Below are 25,134 nucleotides of genomic sequence, written 5' to 3'. Positions count from 1 at the left end.
ATTATCTGTCTTTTTTTTGGTATAAGTCTCCTAGGTTCGTTTTTTTTTTTATTAATTTATTTTTGTTTATTTTTGGCTGCATTGGGTCTTTGTTGCTGTGCGCGGGCTTTCTCTATCTTTGGCGAGCAGGGGCTACTCTTCGTTGCGGTGTGCGGGCTTCTCATTGCTGTGGCTTCTCTTGTTGTGGAGCACAGGCTCTAGGCACACGGGCTTCAGTAGTTGTGGCTCGTGGGTTTAGTTGCTGCTTGGCATGTGGGATCTCCCCAGACCAGGGATCGAACCTGTGTCCCCTAGGTGGATTCTTAACCACTGTGCCACCAGGGAAGTCCCCATTATCTGTCTTAAACCTAAAAAATTTTTCAGTTTTCTCCTATGCTTCCCCTTCTCTCCATTCTTTATAATCCTCTCTGTGCTTCTCCCCAAGCCCCTAGAAGCACTGGCCCGCAAGCCCTATACACACACACACACCCATCTTTCTCCTGAACGCAATTATGTGTCTTTCTCTGTAAAGTCCATGCACCCTATATCTTAGTGCCTATTCTCAAACTGTTCCCTTGACCTGAAATGGCTTCAGGCATTAAAATTGCTTTTTATTTTTTTAATTGAAATATGGTTGTGTTAATTTCTGCTATACAGCAACATGATTCAGTTGTACATATATATACATTCTTTTTTTTAATATGTTCTTTTCCATTATGGTTTATCACAGAATATTGAATATAGTTCCCTATGCTATACAGTAGGACCTTGTTTATCCATTCTATATATAAGAGCTTACATCTGCTAATCCCAAACTCCCAATCCTTCCCTCCCCCCAGTCCCCCCTTAGTAACCACAAGTCTGTTCTCTGTATCTGTGAGTCTGTTTCTGTTTCATAAAGGTTCATTTGTGTCATATTTTATATTCCACATAAAGTGATATCATGTGGTATTTGTCTTTCTCTTTCTGAAAAAAAAATTTTTTTCTACTTAGCCCTCAAGTGCCAGAATAAAATCTGCCTTCTCCAAGGAGCTGCCTTAGATTTCCAGAGTTAAAAATGATGACGTTTTCTTCTATACTCTCCTGACAGTGTCCACTGTCTGAAGCTTTTTACTCTACAACGTCTCATAACTAGTTGCGTATCTATCTGCCCCCTCTTCTTTCTGTTTAATTGTAAGTTCAAGAATTTGTATCTGCGTATCAAGTGCAATATCTTACACATGGTAATTGAAGTAGCTGCTAAACAGCATCATTGATTTTGGTAGTTGCTGTTGACTAGAAGGCATCTACAGATTATGAAATGAATGTCCTCCCATGTTAAAGTGAACATCAGCTGTCTTTTTATCGAGGTGCCTGTTACCACTTCTGCAGCTCAGCAGAATCACCAGCAAGACATATGTCTATGTTTCGTTCTGTCATGATTTTAGTGCCTCTTCTCTAAATTCCAGTTATACCCATATTATCTCAGGTCATGAGGAATAAGAAATCAAATAAACTAATACCTATAAATAAATATGCTACTAATGTATTAATTTTAATAAGCGTATTAGCAGAGTAAAAAGTAGCCTAGGGGCTTCCCTGGTGGCGCAGTGGTTGAGAGTCTGCCTGCCAATGCAGGGGACACGGGTTCGTGCCCCGGTCTGGGAAGATCCCACATGCCACGGAGCGGCTGGGTCCGTGAGCCATGGCCGCTGAGCCTGCGCGTCCGGAGCCTGTGCTCCGCAACAGGAGAGGCCACAACAGTGAGAGCCCCGCCTACCGCAAAAAAAAAAAAAAAAAAAGTAGCCTAAAGAAGGAAGTGTCCCCCCTGAGGGAGTGAATCGCTAATAGTAAAATATTAGCCCCCTGAGCTGTTGTTTTGAGAATAAAGAGCATTTCTGGAGTTTCTTGGATTATGCCATGGAACTTTTATGCCAAACATAGTATAGATTCTGATTAATTTAAAATATATTAAGACAGTGGGAAACAGTCTTCGCATATTAGAACATATAGATTTGAAATTACAATTATTAAGTGTGACGTGTCTTCCTCATAGATGTAAGATTATGTATTAATCCCTGGTCTTTGCTTGTTATTCTCATTTCCCAAGTAGCCTTTCCACAGGTTCTTATTTCTTCTCTTTTTTTTTTCTTTTATCAATTGCTCCCTAACCCTGGACTATTTTCTGCATCCACATAGAAGGGCACTATAATTTTATTTTTTCTTTACTTCAGGAAATGCCACAATAAAACAGTCTCGATACAGGATTATCATCCAAGAAGCAGCCAATGGAGGCCAAGAATGCCCAGATACCTTATTTGAAGAGCGAGAGTGTGAAGATGTGTCATTGTGCCCCATATATCGGTAATTAATTACCTTTTTAAATAATCATTAGACCTTAGAATAAGTCATGACCCGTTTCCTTTCATATGATATATGATTATTATATGAAGTACTTGTAGTGAGAAATACAAAGCCGGTAGTAGCATTGTTTATCTTCGGATATCTCACTGTTTTTCCCCTCTTATCTGGAGTAGATTTTGGAAGAGTAAAGAATATCAAAGTCTAATTAACAGGAAAAAAAAAAAAAGAAACAATCATGTTTTGATTGCAAGTGAGCTGCTGGAGCTCCGCCACCCAGGCAATCAATTTCCAGGATCAGGATCCAGAGAGATTTAGGAGGAGGTCCTTACTTGCAAACACACACACACTCACAACTTACCTCATTCTATTGTTCTCATCCTAAAGACTTTAATCAAGAACTAAGAACAAATGTGTACCTCTATAATAGTTCTGTATTTTAGTTTTAAAATGGTTCTGGTTCGCAATTTTTGTCATATACACATTTCAAGAAATGTTAGAAAAAAGTTTAACCTATGGAGAAATTTTTGTTTTTAGAAAAGAAAATGAGTACCTTTTAAACTCTATATGTGCCCCTTTGGCAAGTTGGTGATTACTATTTATAAAAACAATACCTGAGGTTTGTGTGTTTAGTCATAAACTTCCATTCTTTTAACATTGGATTGAAACAGTGCTTTAAAGGACTTCTGGATTAAATTCAATCACTGTTGAATTTTACTTATTTGTGAAAACAAGACCACGGTCTTAAAAATTGTGCTGTCATCAGCACACTTAAAAATGCCTTTAGTGGGCTTACCCTGGTGGCGCAGTGGTTGAGAGTCCGCCTGCCGATGCAGGGGACAAGTGTTCGTGCCCCGGTCCGGGAGGATCCCACATGCCGCGGAGCGGCTGGGCCCGTGAGCCATGGCCGCTGAGCCTGCACGTCCGGAGCCTGTGCTCTGCAACGGGAGAGGCCACAACAGTGAGAGGCCCGCGTACCGCAGAAAAAAAACAAAAAGCAAAAAAAAACACTGGAACAAGCCCAGACTACCAGTTTTTGCTCATCATCCACAGGGCCATTGTGGGAACACTGTCAATATCCCTCCTTTTGTGCCACGTATAAATATGGAGACTTCTGAGCTCAGCAAGAAAAGCTCTCAGGGAAGGTAGCCAATTGAAAAAATTAGCCAAATCAAATATTTTTAGACATTTTATGAGCCCAGTGCTATTATAATCAGAGAAAATCCTGGAAATTGTTAGTGGGCTCTCCTTCCTATTCACTCTCTTTACTCTCGTGTCGCACTTCAATTTAGTCACTCATGTTTGAACTAGTTTCCATCAGTGACCTCCTGCCATTTTCCCCAGAAATCAGTTCCGCTGTACATGGATGGGATGATTGTATCATGTCTCCTGATGCGTCGTTTAACATGTGTCCAAGTTGCCAGCGTGAGTCTATGCCCTTTAGTCAAACATCCTTGAATTTTGAGCAATATGTTTCCAATTTAGATTTTGCTTTCCCCTCATTGGTTTGTTAGGGAGGCAAGTTAATGTAGACCTTTATCATTTTCTTCTGATTCTTCTTTTTCTAATTCCATTAAGGTGAGACATTCTCACGTTTACCAAATTAAAACAGAATCAAAATGCCTATAGAAATTTTTCTGTAAGTTTGAGCATTTCCCACCATGTTAAGTTAGTAAGTGTCGGAGAGGGGAAATTTCCCCCTCTACGTTTCTTGAGTTCTTGTGGCTGGCCTAATAATACAATTGACATGAGACAGATTAACAGGAGAAAATGAGACAAATTTTAATTCATATGCATGGAGGTCCCATAGAAATTGTACCTTAAAAGTGGCCGAAGCAGGCAACTTTTAGACTTTTTAGACAGAGCAATGATAAATCTGTGAAGAATTGACAGGACGAAGAAACGTAGGGTTTGGGTGCTCAATCTTGACATGAAAGAGTTTGGGCTTGGGGTAGTAAGTTTAAATAGTAACATGTTTGTTTATATAGCCCGGAGTTCCCTATCTCTGGTGATAAGGGCGTCCTTCCACCTCCAGATGTAGGGAGGGCACCTTTCACAGGAGAGTTCTATTTCCTGCTTTCACGGAGACAGAAGGGAGGGTCAGAGTGTCCTTCTTACATGAACCATTTTTAAAGTAGCTTTAATTCAAAATAATCAATATGCAATTGAGGCACATTTTGGAGTGGCCGACAGTATAAGCAAAAGGGAAGACAGCATGGGCGATGTGCCCCTGTATAGAATTGGCAGTGGGGTGTCCCCAGGAGTCTGTGGCTGAGCATTGAGGGCTTTAGGACTGACAGCTGGCCTACCCTAACGAGTGCGATCTCAGACATGTCACTTAACATCTCTGAGCCCAGGCTTATCCTTCTAAAACTAAGAGTCTAGCAAGAGAATCCTGGACATGTCTTCCTTTTATTTAGCATGCTAAGCTAGATTGAATCCCTTGATCTCACTTTAGAAAGTCTTTTGTGAACTTGAGGGATCTGAGTGAATGACACGTCCTAGTTGAAAAGCTAAATTAAACCCCCTACCATTTGAGTTTCTTTGTTTTGGAACTATGCTTAATGCGTCTATGCATCTACAAAGTAAATTTCTACTACTTAAAAGTAATAGGTGATTTCTTTAAATGTGACAGGTTTTTCTATTTACCTGTTTCCTGATTTCTCCCTAGCTCTTCAGTTATTCTCATTATGGAGGCCACTTGAATGAGTTCAATGATATGTATTTTTTACTTTTATATTTTAATGTACTTTGCTTGATTCTGAAAGATGGTCTGTTATCTATCCCTTAACACCACCACTGCCTCACTTACCTCCAATTGTTCAAGACACCTGAGACTCACCTAGTCTAAGTGGGGGAGAGGTGGTGGTGAGTGCAGAGATTAAAGCCGGGCTATGTTAAGTGATCTCCACACGCTATATGAATCTAGGTTCACATGACTAAGAGAATCCTTTGAAGTGACTTTTCCTGAGCAAAGAAAGTCTGCTCCATGTTCTGATATACATTATTTTTTCTTTTGCTGAGACTTCTTTTTCATTGCGGTAAAATCACATAACATAAAACTTACCATCTGAAACTTTTTTTATTTTTGCTAAATTCACTTTTTTTTAAATTGAAGTATAGTTGATTTACAATGTTTTGCCAATCCATAATGGAAAAGGATATTAAAAAAAAGAATGTGTATATGTGTAAAACTGAGTCACTTTGCTGTACAGCAGAGATTGCCATCTTAAAGATTTTTAAGTATACAATGTAGTAGCGTTAATTACATGCACGTTGATGTGCAATGGATCTCTGAATTGTTCCATCCTGCAGAACTGGTCAGTAATATTTTTACTTCATGTTTCTGTTTCATTTTTTGAAGTAGCATCTGTTTTCAGAGGTATTGGCCCATGTGAAAAAGGGTAAAAATATACCCGGTGAAGGAGGAGAATCTGTGGTTACATTTAGAGTTTGGGTTTTTTGGACTATTCTGAAGACACAGTAGGGCTTACATCATAGTCTGTCCTGTGGATCATAAAAGTAGAGTTTTGTTCACCTTAAAAGAAAGCCAGAAGGATTCCTTAGATACCGTTTCCTCTGTGGAGAAGAAATATTGGTAATTCCTCAGAGACAGATCCATTCCTCTTCCCTGAGAGGAACGATCACATAAGATAAGTCCCCATGGCCCCCCACCTCCCTTTTACTCTATAACCTACTGAGACATTTGAGCTACGCCAAAGTCCTAGGAAACACCTTGTGAAAAATTTGAAGCAGAAGATCAAGTGTGAAAGCTTGCACCCCAAATTTTCAGGTGCTCAAACCTTGATTCTCTAATTCTCCAATGGGACATAGGGATTTTCTCTCTTTTATTTTCTTTTACTGTTTTTCTTTAAACAATTTTTAGTTCGTAAAGAGCTAAGCCTTCTAGATTAGTTCTATGCTTCTAATGCTTTTTATGGCCACTTTGTGTGCAAAACGTCCACATTTTAAAAAGTGGAATTATTGCATTAACCATGGATCTGGGGCAGAGGGACTGTTACCATCCCTAGTGTGTGCCAGAGCTCCCTTTTATGACATTGGTTTCAAATCCATTTTTATTGAATTACTACCTTTATGTTTCTGGATTTCAAATTCACCTGTTTCAGATATTTCTTTTGTATGTTTGTCATGGTGAAATTTCTAGTCTGCTATTCTTTGTCATCACAGGTGGAGGCCACAGAAATGGAGCCCCTGTATCTTAGTGCCAGAGTCTGTCAGGCAGGGAATAATGGGCACCAGTGAAGCCTGCGGAAAGGGGGTGCAAACAAGAGGTAAGGGAACTTTAAAACAGTTTTTCTATTCAAAATTATGTTGCTCTTATAAACTGTTGCCTATTTTTATATTTGAATAAGTTGTGATCTTATTGGCTTGGATTATTTATATTTATTACTGTTTGAGTTTAAGTTTGGCATTAGTTAATGGTGATATTTTAACCATAACTAGCTAGTGCACCTAAGGACTAATGCAATGTAAGCAAATATCTGTTCTCAGCCATTAGCATACGCCAGTGCTGGTGGTCCAAGTGCATGTTGGATATTAGTCAAGGAATGAAGGATGTGTCAAGATTGGACCCAATAGTACATATTGTACTTTTTAGCTGCTCATTAAATATTTGTTGAATGAATTAACTAATCATAATAATCATGACTTAAACCTGGTTGTTATACACATACTTAGAGTATGTTTTATATGTAATATACATAGAAAGGAACCATTAAAATTTCTGGAAGATGCTGTGCATAGGCTTCTGGATCTGAGTAAAAGTGCCTCTTATCATCAATGTCTAGAAGGTGTGGCATTTTGAAATCTCTGAAAACCACTCAGAAACTCATCAGACTGCTCACTGTTTTGTTGCATTCGTAATCTAGATGCCAATGACTTGAGGTTTGATAAAAAGTGCTTTATTCTTTTTTCTTCATTTTATTTATTCTTTTTTTTAATTAGTAAAAGTTTATTGTGTACACACCAAAAAGACAGTTTGCAACCAGGGAGCACTCAGACCAAAGTGCGGAATGAGAAGAAGTGCTTTATTCTTAAAAATCTGACCACTCTGTTACTAAAGGGATGTATGTAGCAAAATCAGACCTTGTAGGACCAGCTGCGTATCGCTGGTCTCATAATTCAACTAAAAGGCATATTGAGAATTGTTTTTCTTCCTGTTGGATAGTTTATTGTATTAATCAGGATCAGTCATCCCAGCTGGCACAGTAACTCCCTTCTTTGTTGATTCACAGGCATAAGAAGCCCAGTGTGGGCGGGTGGCAGTTTTAACTTCTAGTTCAATGGGATCATTGCTGTGTTTTTAGTGGAAGCATTCCTCCCTTTGGAAATAAGGGCTTATAGGGTAGCAGAGCATAAGACTGCAGAGGAAAAGGAAGCAAAAATTTTACTAGTGGATCACTATGGGTAATAATAGGTTGTGCCATTCGCATTCCCACCCTTGACTCCTGGGCCTGTGAGTCCCGGCTATGGGAGGGAAAACACCATATATTGGATGCTTCTGGAAAACTTTTTCCCAACCCTGCTAGGTATTGCCACCTAATTGGTACTATAAATGAGTCTTCAAAAGACCTTTTCACCGTCTTATCAAGCCAGCTGCTTCAGGATGGTGGGGAACGTGGTAAGACCATGAATTCAATGAGCATGGGTCCATTGCCACATGTCACTTGCTGTGAAGTGAGTTCCTTTATCAGAAGCAGTGTTGTGTGGAATACCATGACTATGGACAAGGCATTATGTAAGTCCATGGATGGTAGGTAATTTTGCTAGAAGCATCGTGTGCAGGAAAGGCAAATCCTTATCCTATTTGAGTAAGTACCTGTTCTGGTAAGAACAGAACACTGCACCTTCATGATGGAAGTAGCCCAGTGTAATCAACCTGCCACCGTGTAGCTGGCTGATCACCATGAGGAATGGCGCCATACTGGGGACTCAGCATTGGCCCCTGCTGCTGGCAGGTTGGGCACTCTGTAGCCAGGTCGCCCTTGGTAAATGGAAGTCCACGGTGCTGAGCCCATGCATAACCTTCCTTCCTACCACCATGGCCACTTTGTGCATGAGCTCATTGGACAATGGCAGGGGTGGCTGAGGACAGAGGCTGACTGGTATCCACAGAATGGGTCATCCTATCCACTGGATTATTAAAATCCTCCTCCACCCAGGTCACATTTTAGGGAGCATTCACATGGGACCCAAATATGTTCACGTTTTCGGCCGTTCAGGAAAGTCTTTCCACGTACCACTTCCCTAAATTTCCTTGTCACCAATTTTCCAATCATGTTCCTTCTAAGTCCTTGACCATCCAGCAAAATCATTGGCCGCAGCCTGTGGATCTGTACATGATCCCACATCTGTCCATTTCTCCTTCTTAGCAAAGTGAACAGCCAGGTTTACTGCTTGAAGTTCTATTCACTGGGAAGGCTTCCCTTCCCCTCTGTATTTCAGGGATATCTCAGAAAAGGGCTGTAGTGTTGCAGCTGCCCATTTAGGGGTTGTGCCCACATAGCATGCAGAGCCATCCATAAACCAGGCCCAAGTCTTCTTTGCCTCTGTCAGCTGATTGTGGGAGACTCCCTATGAGGACATATGTGCAGGCTGGGAGAGAGAAGGCAGCTAAGCAGGAGTGGGGACCATGGGCAGTTGGGCTACTTCTTCATGTAACTTATTATGCCTTCAGGGCCTACTTGGGTTCAGTCACACATATACCACTTCCATTTGATGATGGCGTGTTGCCGTGTATGCCCTACCTTGTGGCTTGAAGGGTCAGATAATATCGAGTTTGCATGGTAACTCTGGTGGCCCATGGTTAAGCATTCAGCCTCTACTAAGGCTGTAGCTGTCCCTCAAATGGAGTAAAGCTACCTGCAGAGGATGGCAGGGCTTTGCTCCACAATCCTAAGGACCTAAACTGCAATTGACCTATAGGAACCTGCCAAGGGCTCCAGGCAGCATCCCTGTCTGCCACTGACACTTCAAGCACCATTGAATCTGCTGATTCTGTGCCCCAAGTGGCAGAGCAGTCTGGAGCTGTTACAGAGCCTTTTCTTTTCTGGATCCCACTCAAAACTAGCAGCTTTTCAGATCCCCTGGCAGGCAAATGGGCTAGAGTAAATACACACCCAAATGAGGACTATGTTGCCTGGAATCCGAAGAGGTACGATAGATGTTGTGTCTTTATCTTGGTTGTAGGAGGGGCCAGATGTAACAACCTGTCTTCTCCGTAGAAGGGATATCCCAACATGCCTCACACCACTGGACCTTTAGACATGTCACTGGGGTTGAAGGCTACTGAGTTTTCTCAAGTTTTTTATTTCCCGCTCTCTGACATGAAGATGTCTTACCAATGAGTCCAGGGTAGTTGTTTCTTCTTGCTCACTAGGTCCCATCAAGATAGTCACCAGTGTAAAGGCCAATGTGATATGTTGTTGAAGGAAAAGTGATCAGATCCCTGCAAACTAATATATGAAATAGGGCTAGAAGTTGATAGGCCCCCAAGGAAGGACAGTGAGAGTATATTGCTGGCCTTGCCAGATTAGAGCAGACTGCTTCTGCCGTCTTTATTTTCTCCAAGTACATTAATATTTGGGGTCAGGGTTCCAGCATATGAATTTTTGGGGTTAGAATTCAGTCCATAATAGTTACGCCTTGGAAATGATGTCCCTGTGGGAACATTTGCAAATGTACATTTGATTTGCAAGGTAGTTTGATTCAGGGCTGCTAGGAGGCTATACAGTGATTCTGTAATTTACAAGAAGGGACCACTTCCTGAAAACATTTTACTTCCATATGTCAGAAAATTATAATAATATAATCTTGTTATTACAAGACTTGTGCTTGCTTTCTGCTGCAAAGTTGCTATAAAATATCTAGATCAGCAAAATCTACATAAACAGTCTTTTAAAAATGGTACCTTTGTGCAGGGCACAACTTAACTCTATATGTTGACCTGGACTTTGATGCTCTGTGATACTGGAGTATCATTATGGTTTGTTTTCATTGCAAAGCCATTTAGTACATTCTGCAGAGACATTGCTCCTCAACTGTGTGGAATCTTATCCTATAACGGTAACTTATTCTATCTGTCTTAGAAGTATTTTAAATGGATTCTGGCTGGAGGCCAGATCGTCCTTTAAAGTAGGCAAAGTAGATACCTGAGTTTTCCCCAAGTTAAGACTCCACCATTAGAGAATTCCTTGTGTTTCACTTGTTGGGAAATTTACACTTTTAAAGCAGTAGGATGGGTCTCCAATTTTAAGACAGTGGAGCCAAGATATTTCTACTCCCATCTTTTCTCTAAAATTACTTCAAAACCAGCACGGAAAACATGAAAGAGTAAGAAAAAAGTAACCTTCAATGAGATCCCCTCTATAAAATTGTTCCTAAAAACAAGGAGCGCAATAAGCTCACCTTCAAGTAAATTAGGGCCATCTGTAACCTCAATCATACTGTGTAATGTAGAAAGTGGATGGAGATATAGGGAAAGTACTTTGCAGAGCAGCATTATACCTAAGTGTTGGCGCAGTTGAAGGTGTGGAGGCTGAAGAGAAACAAGATGATTTGGCCTGGACAACTCTGGAAAGGCACCATCTCTGCAAAAGGAAGTGAGCAAGGCTGTGTGTGTGTGCGGGCTGTGTGTGTGCGCGCGTGTGAGCGCGCGCATGTGTAGGGGATGCGAGAAAAATCAGGAGCTATTGAGAGTCTGACTAAAGAGCAGTGAACACTCTCCACACCCAGCCCTTCACCTTGCAGAGTCAGGCTCCGACCTATTGCTATTTTTGTGGGAGCCTGGAGGTTTATTCTCTGTGGATGTTAGAACCAGAGAGGTTATGGACTTAGGCAGAGGAGGGTGGAGGCAGAGGAGGGTGGAGGCAAGGGGCTGTCCTGAAGTCAGGAGGATCAAAGGGAAGTCTGAAGAAGGAATTAGGAGACCCTCAGTCCCTTCCTCCCCTGCTTGGGCATTCTAGTCAGGCAGCTTTTACACCCTTCAGTCCCATGGAAGCCCGAGCAAGCTGGAAACACTTTCCATTTAAATTTCTATTTCAGGATTTTTTTTTTTTTTTTTTTTTGCGGTACGCGGGCCTCTCACTGTTGTGGCCTCTCCCGTTGCGGAGCACAGGCTCCAGACGCGCAGACTCAGCGGCCATGGCTCACGGGCCCAGCCGCTCCGCGGCATGTGGGATCCTCCCGGACCGGGGCACGAACCCGTGTCCCCTGCATCCGCAGGCGGACTCTCAACCACTGCGCCACCAGGGAAGCCCCAGGATTTTTTAAATCACAGAGGGAGGCATGAATTCAGGCCAGTTTGGGATTATAAATTCTCACAAGAAATTTTGGTCCTCTCACTACCCAATGTTAAATTGTAGACATGTAAATGGTCTTGCCAAGACATGTTACTTGGCCTGTCTATTTCCAGTCTACCCTTATGCTGAGGGCCAGCCTTTGTGGTCATCACTTCTAGTATGGGGTATTTTATGAGGTTCTCCATAACAGTTCTTGAAGTCATGAAAGTGGAAACTTGGTTCTCCAAAATTTAATAGAAACCCTGAGGATAAAGGTCTCTTGCTTACCTTGCATCCCAAGTTCTTACTTTGTTTTGTGCTTTATGGGTTCCTTTCCTCTGGGCCAGCCCAGCAGTCCATTTAGAAGATATATATTTGATCCAGTGGGGTTTTTTTTCTTTTTCATTAGAAAGATCTTTTATAATTTTTAAGCCATTAAACTGCCCCAGACAGAAGTTCTCCTTGTTTTATCTCATTGTGTTTATATTGCTGACCTGGTTAATTGACTTACAGTAAGAATACATTTATATAATACTTTAATACTTTTCTAATCAAAAAAGAAGAAAAAGAAAAGAACACAGAAGGGCAGATAGAATTACAGCTGTCACTAAGCATATATACCATCTTCAAGGAAATGGGAATTTAGGTTCCATTGTCCTAGCTGTACCATCCTTCAGGGAGAGCTGGGTATTCTCTCTGCACAGCTTCTTGTACTTTATCTGAATTAAGAAGGAATGATAGCTCAGCTTCTATGGCAAATGAAAATATAAGAGGAAGAAAGTTAAATATTGCAACATACTTTGATGTAGCTGCCCTTCATAGGGTAGACTATCAGTACTAAAACAAGACAAAGTGAGGATGCCGGGGTAATGAATTTGTCTATGGATATGATCTGATGCTTGTTTTGCTACTCACAGTGACTACTTTAAAACTGGCTTAATGGACTTGCCAGTAATTTTCTTTAGGGTAGTGCTTTCCCCTCATTCAAAAGTTTATGCGTATACTCTATCCTAGCAGAGAGACTTCACATCTATGACACTGTAATGGATACAGAGTAGGTGCCGGAGATCAAAATTGTGCTGCCTTAGATATCCTTGACTTCCAGGAAGTACCTGCATTCTTTTTCTGGTTTGTTCTCACTGAACAATGTTTATGTGGACCAAAGGAGGAAGATCTCAAATCTTCTGTCAAATCTTTTCGTTCTTCCTTAAGTTGGTTTTTGTTACTGTGAGAGGCACAGGCTTCTTCCACAATAGTTTTGATGGAATCTGTGTGTTTCTTTTCATTCAAAGGATCGCTTTATCTTTTAAGTTGAGTTATAATTAACATACAGTATTGTATGTCTCAGGTGTACAACATATGAAATGGTCACAGCAATAAGACCAGTTACCATCCATCACCATACAAAGTTGTTACAATATTATTGACTCTATTCCCTATGTGTACATTACATCCCCATGACTTATTTATTTTATAGATGGCAGTCTGTACCTCTTAATCAAGGGATCTCTTTAAAAGGCACTCTTCCAGAAAAAAAAAAATTGGGCAAAGTCATCCACTTTCAGAATAAGTTCTGGATTACTTTTATTTTTAAAAGGTAGGAAGTTAGAATAGGAAGAAGTGAAGTTTACAAGTATCCTTGCATTTTAAGAGTCTGGATGATTGGACTTTATTCTCCACATGGAGGCAGTCATAGTCATTTAACCTTAGAAGTTGCACAAGTTTATTTTCTGTCATATTCATCTACATAGATCCAGCAGGAAGTCGTTTCAGTGGATTCAGAGAGGAAAAAAAACATACAGGATTCAACTAGACTGAACAATAGTCTAAGACAAAGACAGTCACTGTCATCTCCATATTTGGTGAGGGAGGGAGAGGGGAAAGGTAACTTCTTCCATTTGCTTCAAGATTTGAACAAAAGTGAGTTACATAGCTATGAACTGTGGGCATTTCCAGGAGAATCAGGAGTAACTCTAGCTAGCTCCAGAACTCCGTCCATAGATGTAACTGTTCCTTTCTTTCTTTTAATAAATTTTTATTTATTTATTTATTTATTTATGGCTGCATTAGGTCTTCGTTGCAGGCTGCGGGCTTTCTCTAGTTGCAGCAAGCAGGGGCTACTCTTCATTGCGGTGCACGGACTTCTCACTGCGGTGGCTTCTCTTGTTGCGGAGCATGGGTTCTAGGCATGCAGGCTTCAGTAGTTGTGGCCCGCGAGCTCAGTAGTTGTGGCTTGCAGGCTCTGGAGCGCAGGCCCAGTAGTTGTGGCACACGGGCTTAGTTTCTCTGCGCATGTGAGATCTTCCTGGACCAGGGCTCGAACCCGTGTATGCCGCCTTGGCAGGTGGATTCTTACCCACTCTGCCACCAGGAAAGCCCTGTAACTGTTTCTTAAATGAGCAAATATATTTGGTGATATCTTTCCAGTCTATTTCAAGAAGGGAGTGCATGACACCATTTGTGACCCCAAATCAAAGTACTAGGGTTTACCATCTAGGCAATGAGAAACACTATTTTCAATAACTTTTGTGTTTTCATTTTTGATAACTGAGTACTCATCTCCTAGGAAAAAAGATCAGACCCCATTATTCTTTGTATCAAATATCATTCTTGGAGGGATTTCTAACCAGTTCTGACTTAAACATTAGAAAAACCAATTGGAGGACATAATGTTCTTTGCTAATTTATCTTACTAGTCAGTCCCTGATACCAAAATGATTCATTATAAATATTTTAAGGAACTTTAAAAAATCTCTTCTAAATACAATTTTTTAAAGTGTGAAAATAAAAGAAAGATCAGGTTAGAGTGTAGAAATTAAATTAATAATGTAGGGCAACTCTCTAAGTGAAAATATCCTTAGATTTTAACAAAAGAATAGGTTTTACAATACCATAGGCATTGGTTTAGAGAGTAAAGTGTGGGACTTATAGCACAGATTGCATTTTAATAAGTGAATAATGATTCTGAGAGTTATTTTTCATCTCCTTTGCATGTTTTAGGGTAGGATTAGCTTCGTGGCTTTCATGGTTGCTGCAGGTAAAATCCGTACATTTTTCAAAAATTGGCAATAAATTAGAAATAAATATTAAAGGAAGTGAGTGACCTAAGGCATGATGCTTTAGTGACATAATGTGAACTAAGGTTCAGAGATGTTGTCTCATGCCGGCCTCTCCGTTTTTAACATAGTAAGTTATAATGCAAACCACAGAGTAACTCCTCTGTCCGCCTCCCCGCTACCCACATCACCAGCAGGTATTTCCCTGATGAAATGAGGAGTGGGGATGGGAAGGGGTTTTTGTTTTTTTTTTCGTTTGAGGAATGCAGTTATTTGCTAAACTAGGAGCAATAATTTTCTCTTCTGACTGCATGGCTCTTTGTTACAGAACTATCTTCCCCTTCAGGAATGTTAATATGAATTTCAAAGTCTACTGCAAACTTTGTAAATGTAATAGAATTATCCTTCTCTTGTTCAGAACCAGAATTCAGTATCTTCAGATAGATGTGAATCTCCTGGCTTCCCTTAGCTCTCAGGTTACTAAGGTCAAGGTATTCATTTCTGTTTGGCCCAGGGGCAATCTTAGGATTGTATCAAAAGGAGGTTATGTTTTTACATTTTAATTTGCATTTCTAAAGAAAACAGAAACTTCAACCTTCCTCTAGTAGCAGCAAGACGTGAAGGAGCCCCCCCCCCCCTTTAGAGAGGCCCTAAAAACTAACAGAGGAGCATCAAAATTCAGACACACCTTTGCTCTGGATTTGAATATAGCTGACCCTTGAACAACATGGGTTTGAACTGCATGGGGCCACTTATATGCAGGTATTTTTCAGTAAGTATGCAGGTGGCCCTCCATTTCTATGAGTTTTATATCCAAGGATTCAACCAACTGTGGATCAAATTTCAATCCATGGTTGTTTGAATCCACAGATTAGGCATTGCTTTAACCAGTGGATATAGAGGGCCGATTGTACTATGCCATTTTATATAAGGGACTTGAGCATCCATGGACTTTGCATCCGAATGGGGGTCCTGGAACCAAAGCCCTTCATACACCAAGGGCTGACTGTAGATTCAGAAGTTGCAAAACAGGTAATTCTTTGAGGCCAACCATGTTTTGAAGGATTCACATAGTGGGACACAAAGCAATCTTTTAACCCAGACACATGAAAAATGAGAATTAAAAATCTATTATAGTCAATTAAACTCAGTATGTTTATAAGATGATTAACCTCTTAATAAGATATTGAAAGTAGGAACTGAAAGTAGGAAGACTGGGTTGGGAGTCACTAAGGCTTTGTAATTACACTGCAAAGGGTTTTGAAAGCCTGTACCACAGTAGCGACTTAGGGAATGGATTACAAGGAATATGCATAAAAGGCATGTTATGGAAAAATCAGAATGTTTAGCTACATTTATATACAGAGTAAAGGATAGTGAAGAATTTGAAAGATTCAGTGGTTTTAGGTCAATGAAAATGGACAATATTGTCACAAAAAATTGATATAATTGACATAAATAACCAACATAAAAATGGGAAGAGAGAGATACAATATTTGAGTATTGTTAAAAAATTCAGCCTAGTAAATTTGAGAATCTAATTGGCTTTGTTAGGTGATTCATGAATTGGGCAGCATCCCTTCTAGCAACTAGAAGGATGCTCCAAGGGGTTGTACAAAATGGAAGGTTTATATAGGGAGAAGGATGGGGTAAGCGAGCTATTAACAAAAGAAAAGAAAGGATTGTGAAGCCAGGACTTCCTTCTTTGTGGGAAGAGTGGTGTTGTTAGGGTCGATCATGCATATTTTCCCTTCTTCCTCAGGGGTTGCAGAGGGCCTGTATGGCAAAGTAGCTCACTGGTGCAGACCAGCAAATTCTAGACTGGTACATTTCTGGAGAAGGTTGAACTGCAATTAGGTTAGGTATTAAATCTATGTTTGCTACCAAGTTTGCACATGTAACACCATTTTGGGACTGTGTTTTTTCTCTTCAACAGTTACCCCATTTTGATCGGATATCAGCCTAACTGAGAAATATGATCAAAATTTAAGGCGTTAGCATTACTCTCAGCTGTTGCTTTGCAGCTTTGCCGATCTTTGGTGGGATAATCATAGGTCATGATGTTTTTGCTAAACCCTGGTGATATTCACAGGCCAAAATTTCAGATCCACAATTTTTTTTTCTTTTTTTAAAAAATTTTATTGGAGTATAGTTGATTTACAATGTTGTGTTAGTTTCAGGTGTACAGCATAGTGATTCAGTTATACATACACATATATTCATTCTTTTTCAGATTCATTTTCCATATAGGTTATTAGAAAATATTGAGTATAGTTCCCTGTGCTATATAGTAGGTCCTTGTTGGTTATCTCTTTCATAGGTGGTAGTGTGTATATGTTAATCCCGAGCTCCTAATTTATCCCTCCCTGCCATGTTTCCCCTTTTATACCACATCTTCTTTATCCATTCGTCTGTTGATGGAAACGTAGATTGTTTCCATATCTGGGCTATTGTAAATAATGCTGCTATGAACACTGGGGTGTGTATATCTTTTCTTTCTTTTTTTTTTTGTGCATTCAGTCTCTTTTTTGATCAAAGTATAGTTGATTTACAATGTTGTGTTAATTTCTGTTGTACAGCACAGTGATTCAGTTATACATATATATACATTATTTTTCATATTCTTTTCCATTATGGTTTATCACAGAATATTGAATATAGTTCCCTGTGCTATACAGTAGGACCTTGTTTTTTTTTATTACTTATCTATTTCATACATATTACTGTATATATGTCAACCCAAATCTCCCAATTCACACCACTACAGCCCCCTCCCGCTTTCCCCCCTTGGTGTCCATATATTTGTTCTCTACATCTGTAACTCTATTTCTGCCTTGCAAACCGGTTCATCTGTACCATTTTTCTAGATCCCACATATATGCATTAATATACGATGTTTATTTTTCTCTTTCTGATTTACTTCACTCTGTATGACAGACTCTACGTCCATCCACCTCACTACAAATAACTCAATTTCATTCCTTTTTATGCCTGAGTAATATTCCATTGTATATATGTGCCACATCTTCTTTATCCATTCATCTGTCGATGAACACTTAGGTTGCTTCCGTGTCCTGGCTATCGTAAATAGGGGTGCAATGATCATTGTGGTACATGACTCTTTTTGAATTATGGTTTTCTCTGGGCATATGCCCAGTAGTGGGATTGCTAGGTCATATGGTAATTCTATTTTTAGTTTTTTTAAGGAACCTCCATACTGTTTTCCACAGTGGCTGTATCAATTTACATTCCCACCAACAGTGCAAGAGGGTTCCCTTTCCTCCACATCCTCTCCAGCATTTCTTGTTTGTAGATTTTCTGATGATGCCCATTCTAACCGGTGTGAGGTGATACCTCATTGTAGTTTTGATTTGCATTTCTCTAATAATTAGTGATGTTGAGCAACTTTTCATGTGCTTCCTGGCCATCTGTATGTCTTCTTTGGAGAAATGTCTATTTAGGTCTTCTGCCCATTTTTGGATTGGGTTGTTTGTTTTTTAATACAGAGCTGCATGAGCTGTTTATATATTTTGGAGATTTACCCCCTTTCTGAGGGTTGTCTTTTCACCTTGTTTGTAGTTTCCTTTGCTGTGCAAAAGCTTTTAAGTTTCATTAAGTCCCATTTGTTTATTTTTGGTTTTATTTCCATTACTCTAGGAGGTGGGTCAAAAAAGAACTTGCTGTGATTTATGTTAAAGAGTGTTCTTCCTATGTTTTCCTCTAAGAGTTTTATAGTGGCCGGTCTTACATTTGGGTCTTTAATCAATTTTGAGTTTATTTTTTTGTATGGTGTTAGGGAGTGTTCTAATTTCATTCTTTTACATGTAGCTGTCCAGTTTTCCTAGCACCACTCATTGAAGAGACTGTCGTTTCTCCATTGTATATCCTTGCCTCCCTTATTAGTTGACCATAGGTGCGTGGGTTTATCTCTGGGCTTTCTATCCTATCCATTGATCTATATTTCTGTTTTTGTGACAGTACCATATAGTCTTGATGACTGTAGCCTTGTAGTATAGTCTGAAGTCAGGGAGTCTGATTCCTCCAGCTCCGTTTTATTCCCTCAAGATTGCTTTGGCTATTCGGGGTCTTCTGTGTCTCCATACAAATTTTAAGATTTTTTTGTTCTAGTTCTATAAAAAATGCCATTGGTAATTTGATAGAGATTGCATTGAATCTGTAGATTGCTTTGGGCAGTATAGTCATTTTCACAGTATTGATTCTTCCAATCCAAGAATATGGTATTTCTCCCCATCTGTTTGTGTCATCTTTGATTTCTTTCATCAGTGTCTTATAGTTTTCTGAGTACAGGTCTTTTACCTCCTTAGGTAAGTTTATTCCTAGGTGTTTTATTCTTTCTGTTGCAGGGGTGAATGGGATTGTTTCCTTAATTTCTCTTTTTGATCTTTCATTGTTAGTGTATAGGAATGCAAGAGATTTCTGTGCATTAATTTTGTACCCTGCAACTTTACCAAATTCAGTGATTAGCCCTAGTAGTTTTCTGATGGCATCTTTCAGATTCTCTATGTATAGTATCATGTCATCTGCAAACAGTGACAGCTTTACTTCTTCTTTTCCAATTTGCATTCCTTTTATTTCTTTTCTTTTCTGATTGCCGTGACTAGGACTTCCAAATCTATGTTGAATAATAGTGGCAAGAGCGAACATCCTTGTCTTGTTCCTGATCTCAGAGGAAATGCTTTCAGTTTTTCACCATTGAGAATGATGTTTGCCGTGGGTTTGTTGTATATGGCCTTCATTATTTTGAGGTAGGTTCCTTCTATGCCCACTTTCTGGAGAGTTTTTATCATAAATGGGTGTTGAATTTTGTCCAATGTTTTTTCTGCATCTATTGAGATGGTCGTATGGTTTTTATTCAGATCCACAATTTTTAAGCTGGTCATTCTTGTTGCTTCTTTTCTGATGTTCTCATCTTAGGGAGATCATTTTCCTACTGGTCAGTGGCTGCAAACCAGCATCTGAAACTTTTGAGAGGATACAGTGCACCAGCGAGACTACTATGATAATCATAAGCAGGATAGTGCCCAGTGTTCGGAGTGTACTTCAGAGCCATGGTCCCCAATGTCTAAATCAATCAAAGAAAGACCCTGCTGAAGGAGACACCCTTTTAAGCCAAGTGGTTTACTCATTGATTTTACGTAACTGAGTTTCAACTTCCCCAGAAGTGTCAATCCAGGTACAGCAAGTACAGTACAGCACAGACACCTCTTTGCTCAGCCAGAAGATGATCAAGAGCTATCCTATTATCATGAACAAGCTTGGTGTGAGAGTCCAAGGGTTTTGTTGAACAGCTGGTATCTTTGTAAAGGAATCTGCAGTGTCTCCAAGAGTTAAGGAAATGTTCCTGATCATATTCTCATTTGTGTTAACTCCTAACCAGGGAAGTAGAGCCCTGCCAAAGGAAGCAGTTCTTGAAGCATGAATGCCTCCTGGTAGGTCCTTTCTGGAACCATTAGGGACACAGTTAGATAGCCTAAGAGGCATAGCCCAGCTTGGAGCCAGCCATCTAGGCATTCATAGGCCCAAGGAGAATGACAACCACCATAGACAAACACGAGACCTGTCAGGGCACAACCCATTCCTGTTAGGAGGTACGATGAATGGATTCATTCACAGGGACTGCTTTGTTTACCCATTCAAGCCAGGGGTCAGTCAGGTTTTTAGCACACATGAAAAGACAGTATCTTAGCCTGCAATAAAGAGGCAACCTAAATTCTAGAGGTTACCCCCCCCACCCCCTTAGCAATGCCTGGAAGATAGAAATGACAGGATTATCTTCCCGGGACAAAGACAGAATGAAGGAAAGAAAGAAAAGAAGAAAGCGTTTCATGTTTAGCTAAAGGAGGAAGTCTTGATCTAGCATCTTTTTAAAAATTTTTTTTTTTTTTTTGCGTTATGCGGGCCTCTCACTGTTGTGGCCTCTCCCGTTGCGGAGCACAGGCTCCGGACGCGCAGGCTTAGCAGCCATGGCTCACGGGCCCAGCCGCTCCGTGGCATGTGGGATCTTCCCGGACCGGGGCACGAACCCGTGTCCCCTGCATCGGCAGGCGGCCTCTCAACCACTGCGCCACCAGGGAAGCCCTGATCTAGCATCTTGAGTGGAAGCAATCTACCTACATTCTTGTCAGCTACTTCTCTACCCCTCAGTTTGATTCAGTGGTCTCCAGCATTTGTATAGGACCAGGTGTCAGGTGGAGTCTTCCTGAACTGTGAGATGTGTATCAATACTTTGTAGTTTTGCAGCAATGTCAGTGGTCAGGAGTACTTGGTGAGGTCCTTTCCTTCAAGGTACTTGGTGGAGCTGTAGCTCTGCCTTTGTTCTTAGTGAGTCCAGATCAGAAGTGTAGGAGAAAATTGGAAACATTAGTTTGGTGAGTCATAGCCAGATATTTGAGGCAACTGAAAGAATTCAAGATCCAAGTTTGCAGGTATCTAACAAAACCTCACAGATAGTTAACAGGACTAGAATCTAATATCTACAAAGCTGCAAACTTAATTTTTCTCTCTACAGTTACCCCCATTTTTCACCAGATATAATCACAGTAAAATTAATTTGTTTATATATGACTTGGCCTAGTTATTTATGTAAGTGAAGCAAGAATAATGATTGACCATATAAATTATTTTTTTTTTTTTTTTTTTTCGGTACGCGGGCCTCTCTCTGTTGTGGCCTCTCCCGTTGGGGAGCACAGGCTCCGGACACGCAGGCTCAGCGGCCATGTCTCACGGGCCTAGCTGCTCCGCGGCATGTGGGATCTTCCCGGACCGGGGCACGAACCCGTGTCCCCTGCATCGGCAGGCGGACTCTCAACCACTGCGCCACCAGGGAAGCCCTATAAAGTATTTTTAAAGACACCTTTGCTGAAACCTTGTAAGCAAGGTACCAGGTTCATTTTTTCCAAGCAGTTGCTTGAAGCTGTCTAGTCGTATCTGAGTCTATGATCATCTCTCAAATATGACATTGCAGTCAAAGCCATGGTGATATAGCCACTGTTTCCAATTGCGTCCTGTTACTAGGAGAACAGATTCTTACTGAACTTATGCAGACAAATATATTGTCATGAAAATAAGAATATTCACTGAGCGTTTCTGAATTCTGGAGGGATCAGGTAAGGAGAAAAAGAAAATGTTTCATCTTTGTTCACAAAGGTACACTTTACCAGTTGCTGTATGTCATAGATAGCATAAAAGAAAAGGTCTCCTTAAAACTGGAAAAACAAAACATTAGAGCGTTCTCCTCAGTTTATGTAGTTCCATGTAAATAATACTTGTTCTGCTTGAATCCAGTTTTCCCATTTGTTCTCTCAATCGTGATTGAGGGTGACAGGGACAGTGTTAATTCCAAGACGTTTGCAAGGTTTTCATTAAGAGTGGTATGATTTGCCCAGTGAAGGGGTGTCTTGATCACCGAAGATTGCGGAAGGTGTACCTCAAGTGGGAAGCATTTTCTAACAGTTTCTTTGCCACTCTGAGGGCACCAGCCTTGTGAGAGGGGATGGCTTCAACCCTTCTGGAAAACATACATACAATAAGAACATACTGACAACTCATACTAAGTGGCAGTTGAAAAAAGTCCCACTGTATGTGTTCAAAGGGTCCAGAGGGAGGAGGTCTAAGGCCTCTAAGGATGAAAATAGTTTTGCGTAAATGCACTATGATGGGTGAAGAAATGCAAAGCCCTAAACTGGAGTTTGCCAGAGAGCCAGGAATAACCAAGCAGCTGTCTTGGGTTTTCTTCCCGGTGGCCCCAGCTGTCTGTCTCATTTACAGCCGATGTTTACCCATCTTAATTCCTCTGATTCAGGAGCAGACTGTTGCCATGTCACAAGGACATCAGGACGGCAAAAGTCTGGCAATGAGAGGTTATTTTTTGCAGAAGTAGAATGGACTTTATCCACATGTGCCATAATCTTTATAGATTCTGTTGTTGCTGCGTTTATTTGAAAGTTAGCTAGGGTACTTCCCTGATTCTCAGGTTCAGTCCTCTTAGTGTGAGCATCAATTTTGATGACTAGCAACAGTTAATGCCAGGACATATCAGATTTCTAGGAATTTCACATAATTTCACATATTCCTAAACAGACACAACATCACAACTTCTCATTTGACAATGTTTCCCATGTACTTTAACATATCAAGTAGCCTAATTAGCTTAACACATCTTTTGGAATGTTCCAGGAGTTCTCTGGAAAAATCCCAAAGTTTCTTCAGGGTCATAAAGAGTTTATTTTTAGAATTTGCTTTGGGGAAGTTTGTCAAAGATATCAAAAGATTTGGACATGCGACTAAATAGGATCACGGATAGATATGAAACAATAGTTACCTATTTAGCAGTTGAAAGAAAATTAAGTTCTAGTTTTGCATAAGTACACTGTTGATATTAAAGCTTAATTAAAAGCCCCTTATAATAACAATTAAATTTTTGTCTGATTGCACAAGGAAAAATTCTCTTTCTCTCTTCAACCTTTTGTATACTTTTAGTTTGTCCTTTATGTGCAGAAGTTCTAGTTTAAACAAAATTACTCTCATTTCCCAAAACACAAATGCATCTTTATTTCTCATCCTTTTCCTTAGTTAAAAACACGTCCTACTTTTCTTGCATGAGGAGATGTTTCCTTCTTTTGTTTTTAGTAGCTTTAATTACATTAGAATTCTTAACCCTTAGAAACTTTAATTTCTAGTGAGAATTTAGGAAGTAAAGAGTCATGGACTTTCTCTTAAACTACCACTTTTTATATTGACAAAATAATAAATGTTTTTTATAATCTCTAGAGACATCTAAATTTCTTGGCATGGCACTAAACGTGTTTACTAATAGAAGCAAATTTATCTTTAGTATTTCTGTATAAGAAGCCCAAAGTGGATAAACCTGTGTTCATTAATGTTTCAGTATTTTTTTTCCTATTTGGAAATACCCTAGATACTCAAGGAATCCTCATCATTTAACTTAGCAAAACTCTAGGTTAACAAAAAGCATTTGGGGAGCTGTTTTTTAAGTACATATACTATAAAATGTAATTATTACTAAAAAGTTTTCCAATATCCCGTATCCCAATTACATCTATCTGAGTCATTTGATCCCCCAAATTAGGTTTAGATTACCTACGAAAACTTCATCATACTGAGTTATTTTTCGTGCTGACAAATTTGTAAGCCTAGGTAGAATAAAATTATTATATTTAATGCTGATAACTCTAAAGACATGTCTGTTTTAGTAAACCAACAAAGTAAACTGGCTTTTATTTACTAAGGATGATCTTAGATTGCATGAAGTTGAAATAATCATTTGGGTTAGTTTCTATATTTCTGATGAGAGTTTTAAAATAGTCCTTACAAATGCTTGACTTTCAACCCGGTTAAATAGAACTTCATTACAAATTGATTTTGGTAATACCATCTAGAGGTAGAAAAATACCACCTATCTGCAACATACATATATATGGACATACAGACAGACACAAAGACCCAGCGACCGTATAGTTTCTAATATCTGTTGAGAAGATTTGTGAGACTTCTCTTTGGCCCAGTTTCCAAGTGCTTCCTTTTTTCACTTCTGGTGAGAAACATTTGCACTTCAAAGAATGGTTCTAAATCCTAGAGAAGATGGAGGTAGAAAATCTATATCACAAAGGCACAGTGAAGGTATTCAAGATTCCTCCAACATGGAGTTTTGGAGGCCATATTTGTGGGACATTTCTGTTTCTAAGGTCCCAATATCTACAAGTATCTGGAGATAAATAGGGGAGGTTTTGGAATTGGCAAAAAGACTGACACACTCAATTCATGTATTATTGAAATATTTCTTTCCATCTGGGTACATCTACCTTAGAAGAAGACCAAAAAAAAAAAAAAAAAAGAAAAAAAGATTCTTGGCAGGCACTGTTAATCAGCCATGATCAAAGTTCAGTCAGACTGGTGGCCTCCCATTTTATTTTTCATCTTTTTATTTATTCATGAATTTTAGGAAGTAATCCATTTACAAAAACTTCTGAGGATCCTTGCTGGGTTTAAGAAATTAACTATGACCCTTAGATTGGCCTTTGATCTAAGAGTAAAAGATATCGAAATAGGATCTCCTGTAGTCTCAGGTGGTCTTATTTTAAAATGCATAGTACCCAAATAAAGGAGGATAGAGAGGAACCATTGAAATGATGTCAGTCTTACATGTCAGTCTTACCATCTTTTGTTTTAGGCACCTTTTATTTCTTGTTTTTCATTAGCCTTTTACAGTTAATCTTGCAGTGAAGCTATTTTGGAATTTTGAAAACTTTTGGAGGCTTCTGCATAATCATTGTTCTTGTTTTTTTCCCATAATCCTTGCTTTTAAGTGCACTTTTTTTTTTTTTTTTTTTTGCGGTACGCGGGCCTCTCACTGTTGCGGCCTCTCCCGTTGCGGAGCACAGGCTCCGGATGCACAGGCTCAGCGGCCATGGCTCACAGGC

The 25,134-nt window shown here is 39.8% G+C and overlaps 1 protein-coding gene across 1 annotated transcript in view; it reads left to right on the top strand.

Annotated features, from left to right (window-relative positions):
* Nucleotides 1-25,134, top strand: part of THSD7B (thrombospondin type 1 domain containing 7B) — a 900,946-nt gene that overhangs the window by 525,276 nt on the left and 350,536 nt on the right. Inside the window, exons 11-12 of the mRNA XM_032638606.1 lie at nt 2,193-2,322; nt 6,508-6,611. Of these exons, the coding sequence (XP_032494497.1) occupies nt 2,193-2,322; nt 6,508-6,611 (234 nt within the window). The remainder of the gene's footprint in view (nt 1-2,192; nt 2,323-6,507; nt 6,612-25,134) is intronic.

The sequence above is a fragment of the Phocoena sinus genome, chromosome 7 (assembly GCF_008692025.1).
Source record: "Phocoena sinus isolate mPhoSin1 chromosome 7, mPhoSin1.pri, whole genome shotgun sequence".
In the NCBI taxonomy this organism is placed as follows: Eukaryota; Metazoa; Chordata; class Mammalia; order Artiodactyla; family Phocoenidae; genus Phocoena; species Phocoena sinus.
This window is presented reverse-complemented; position numbering and strand designations above follow the sequence as displayed.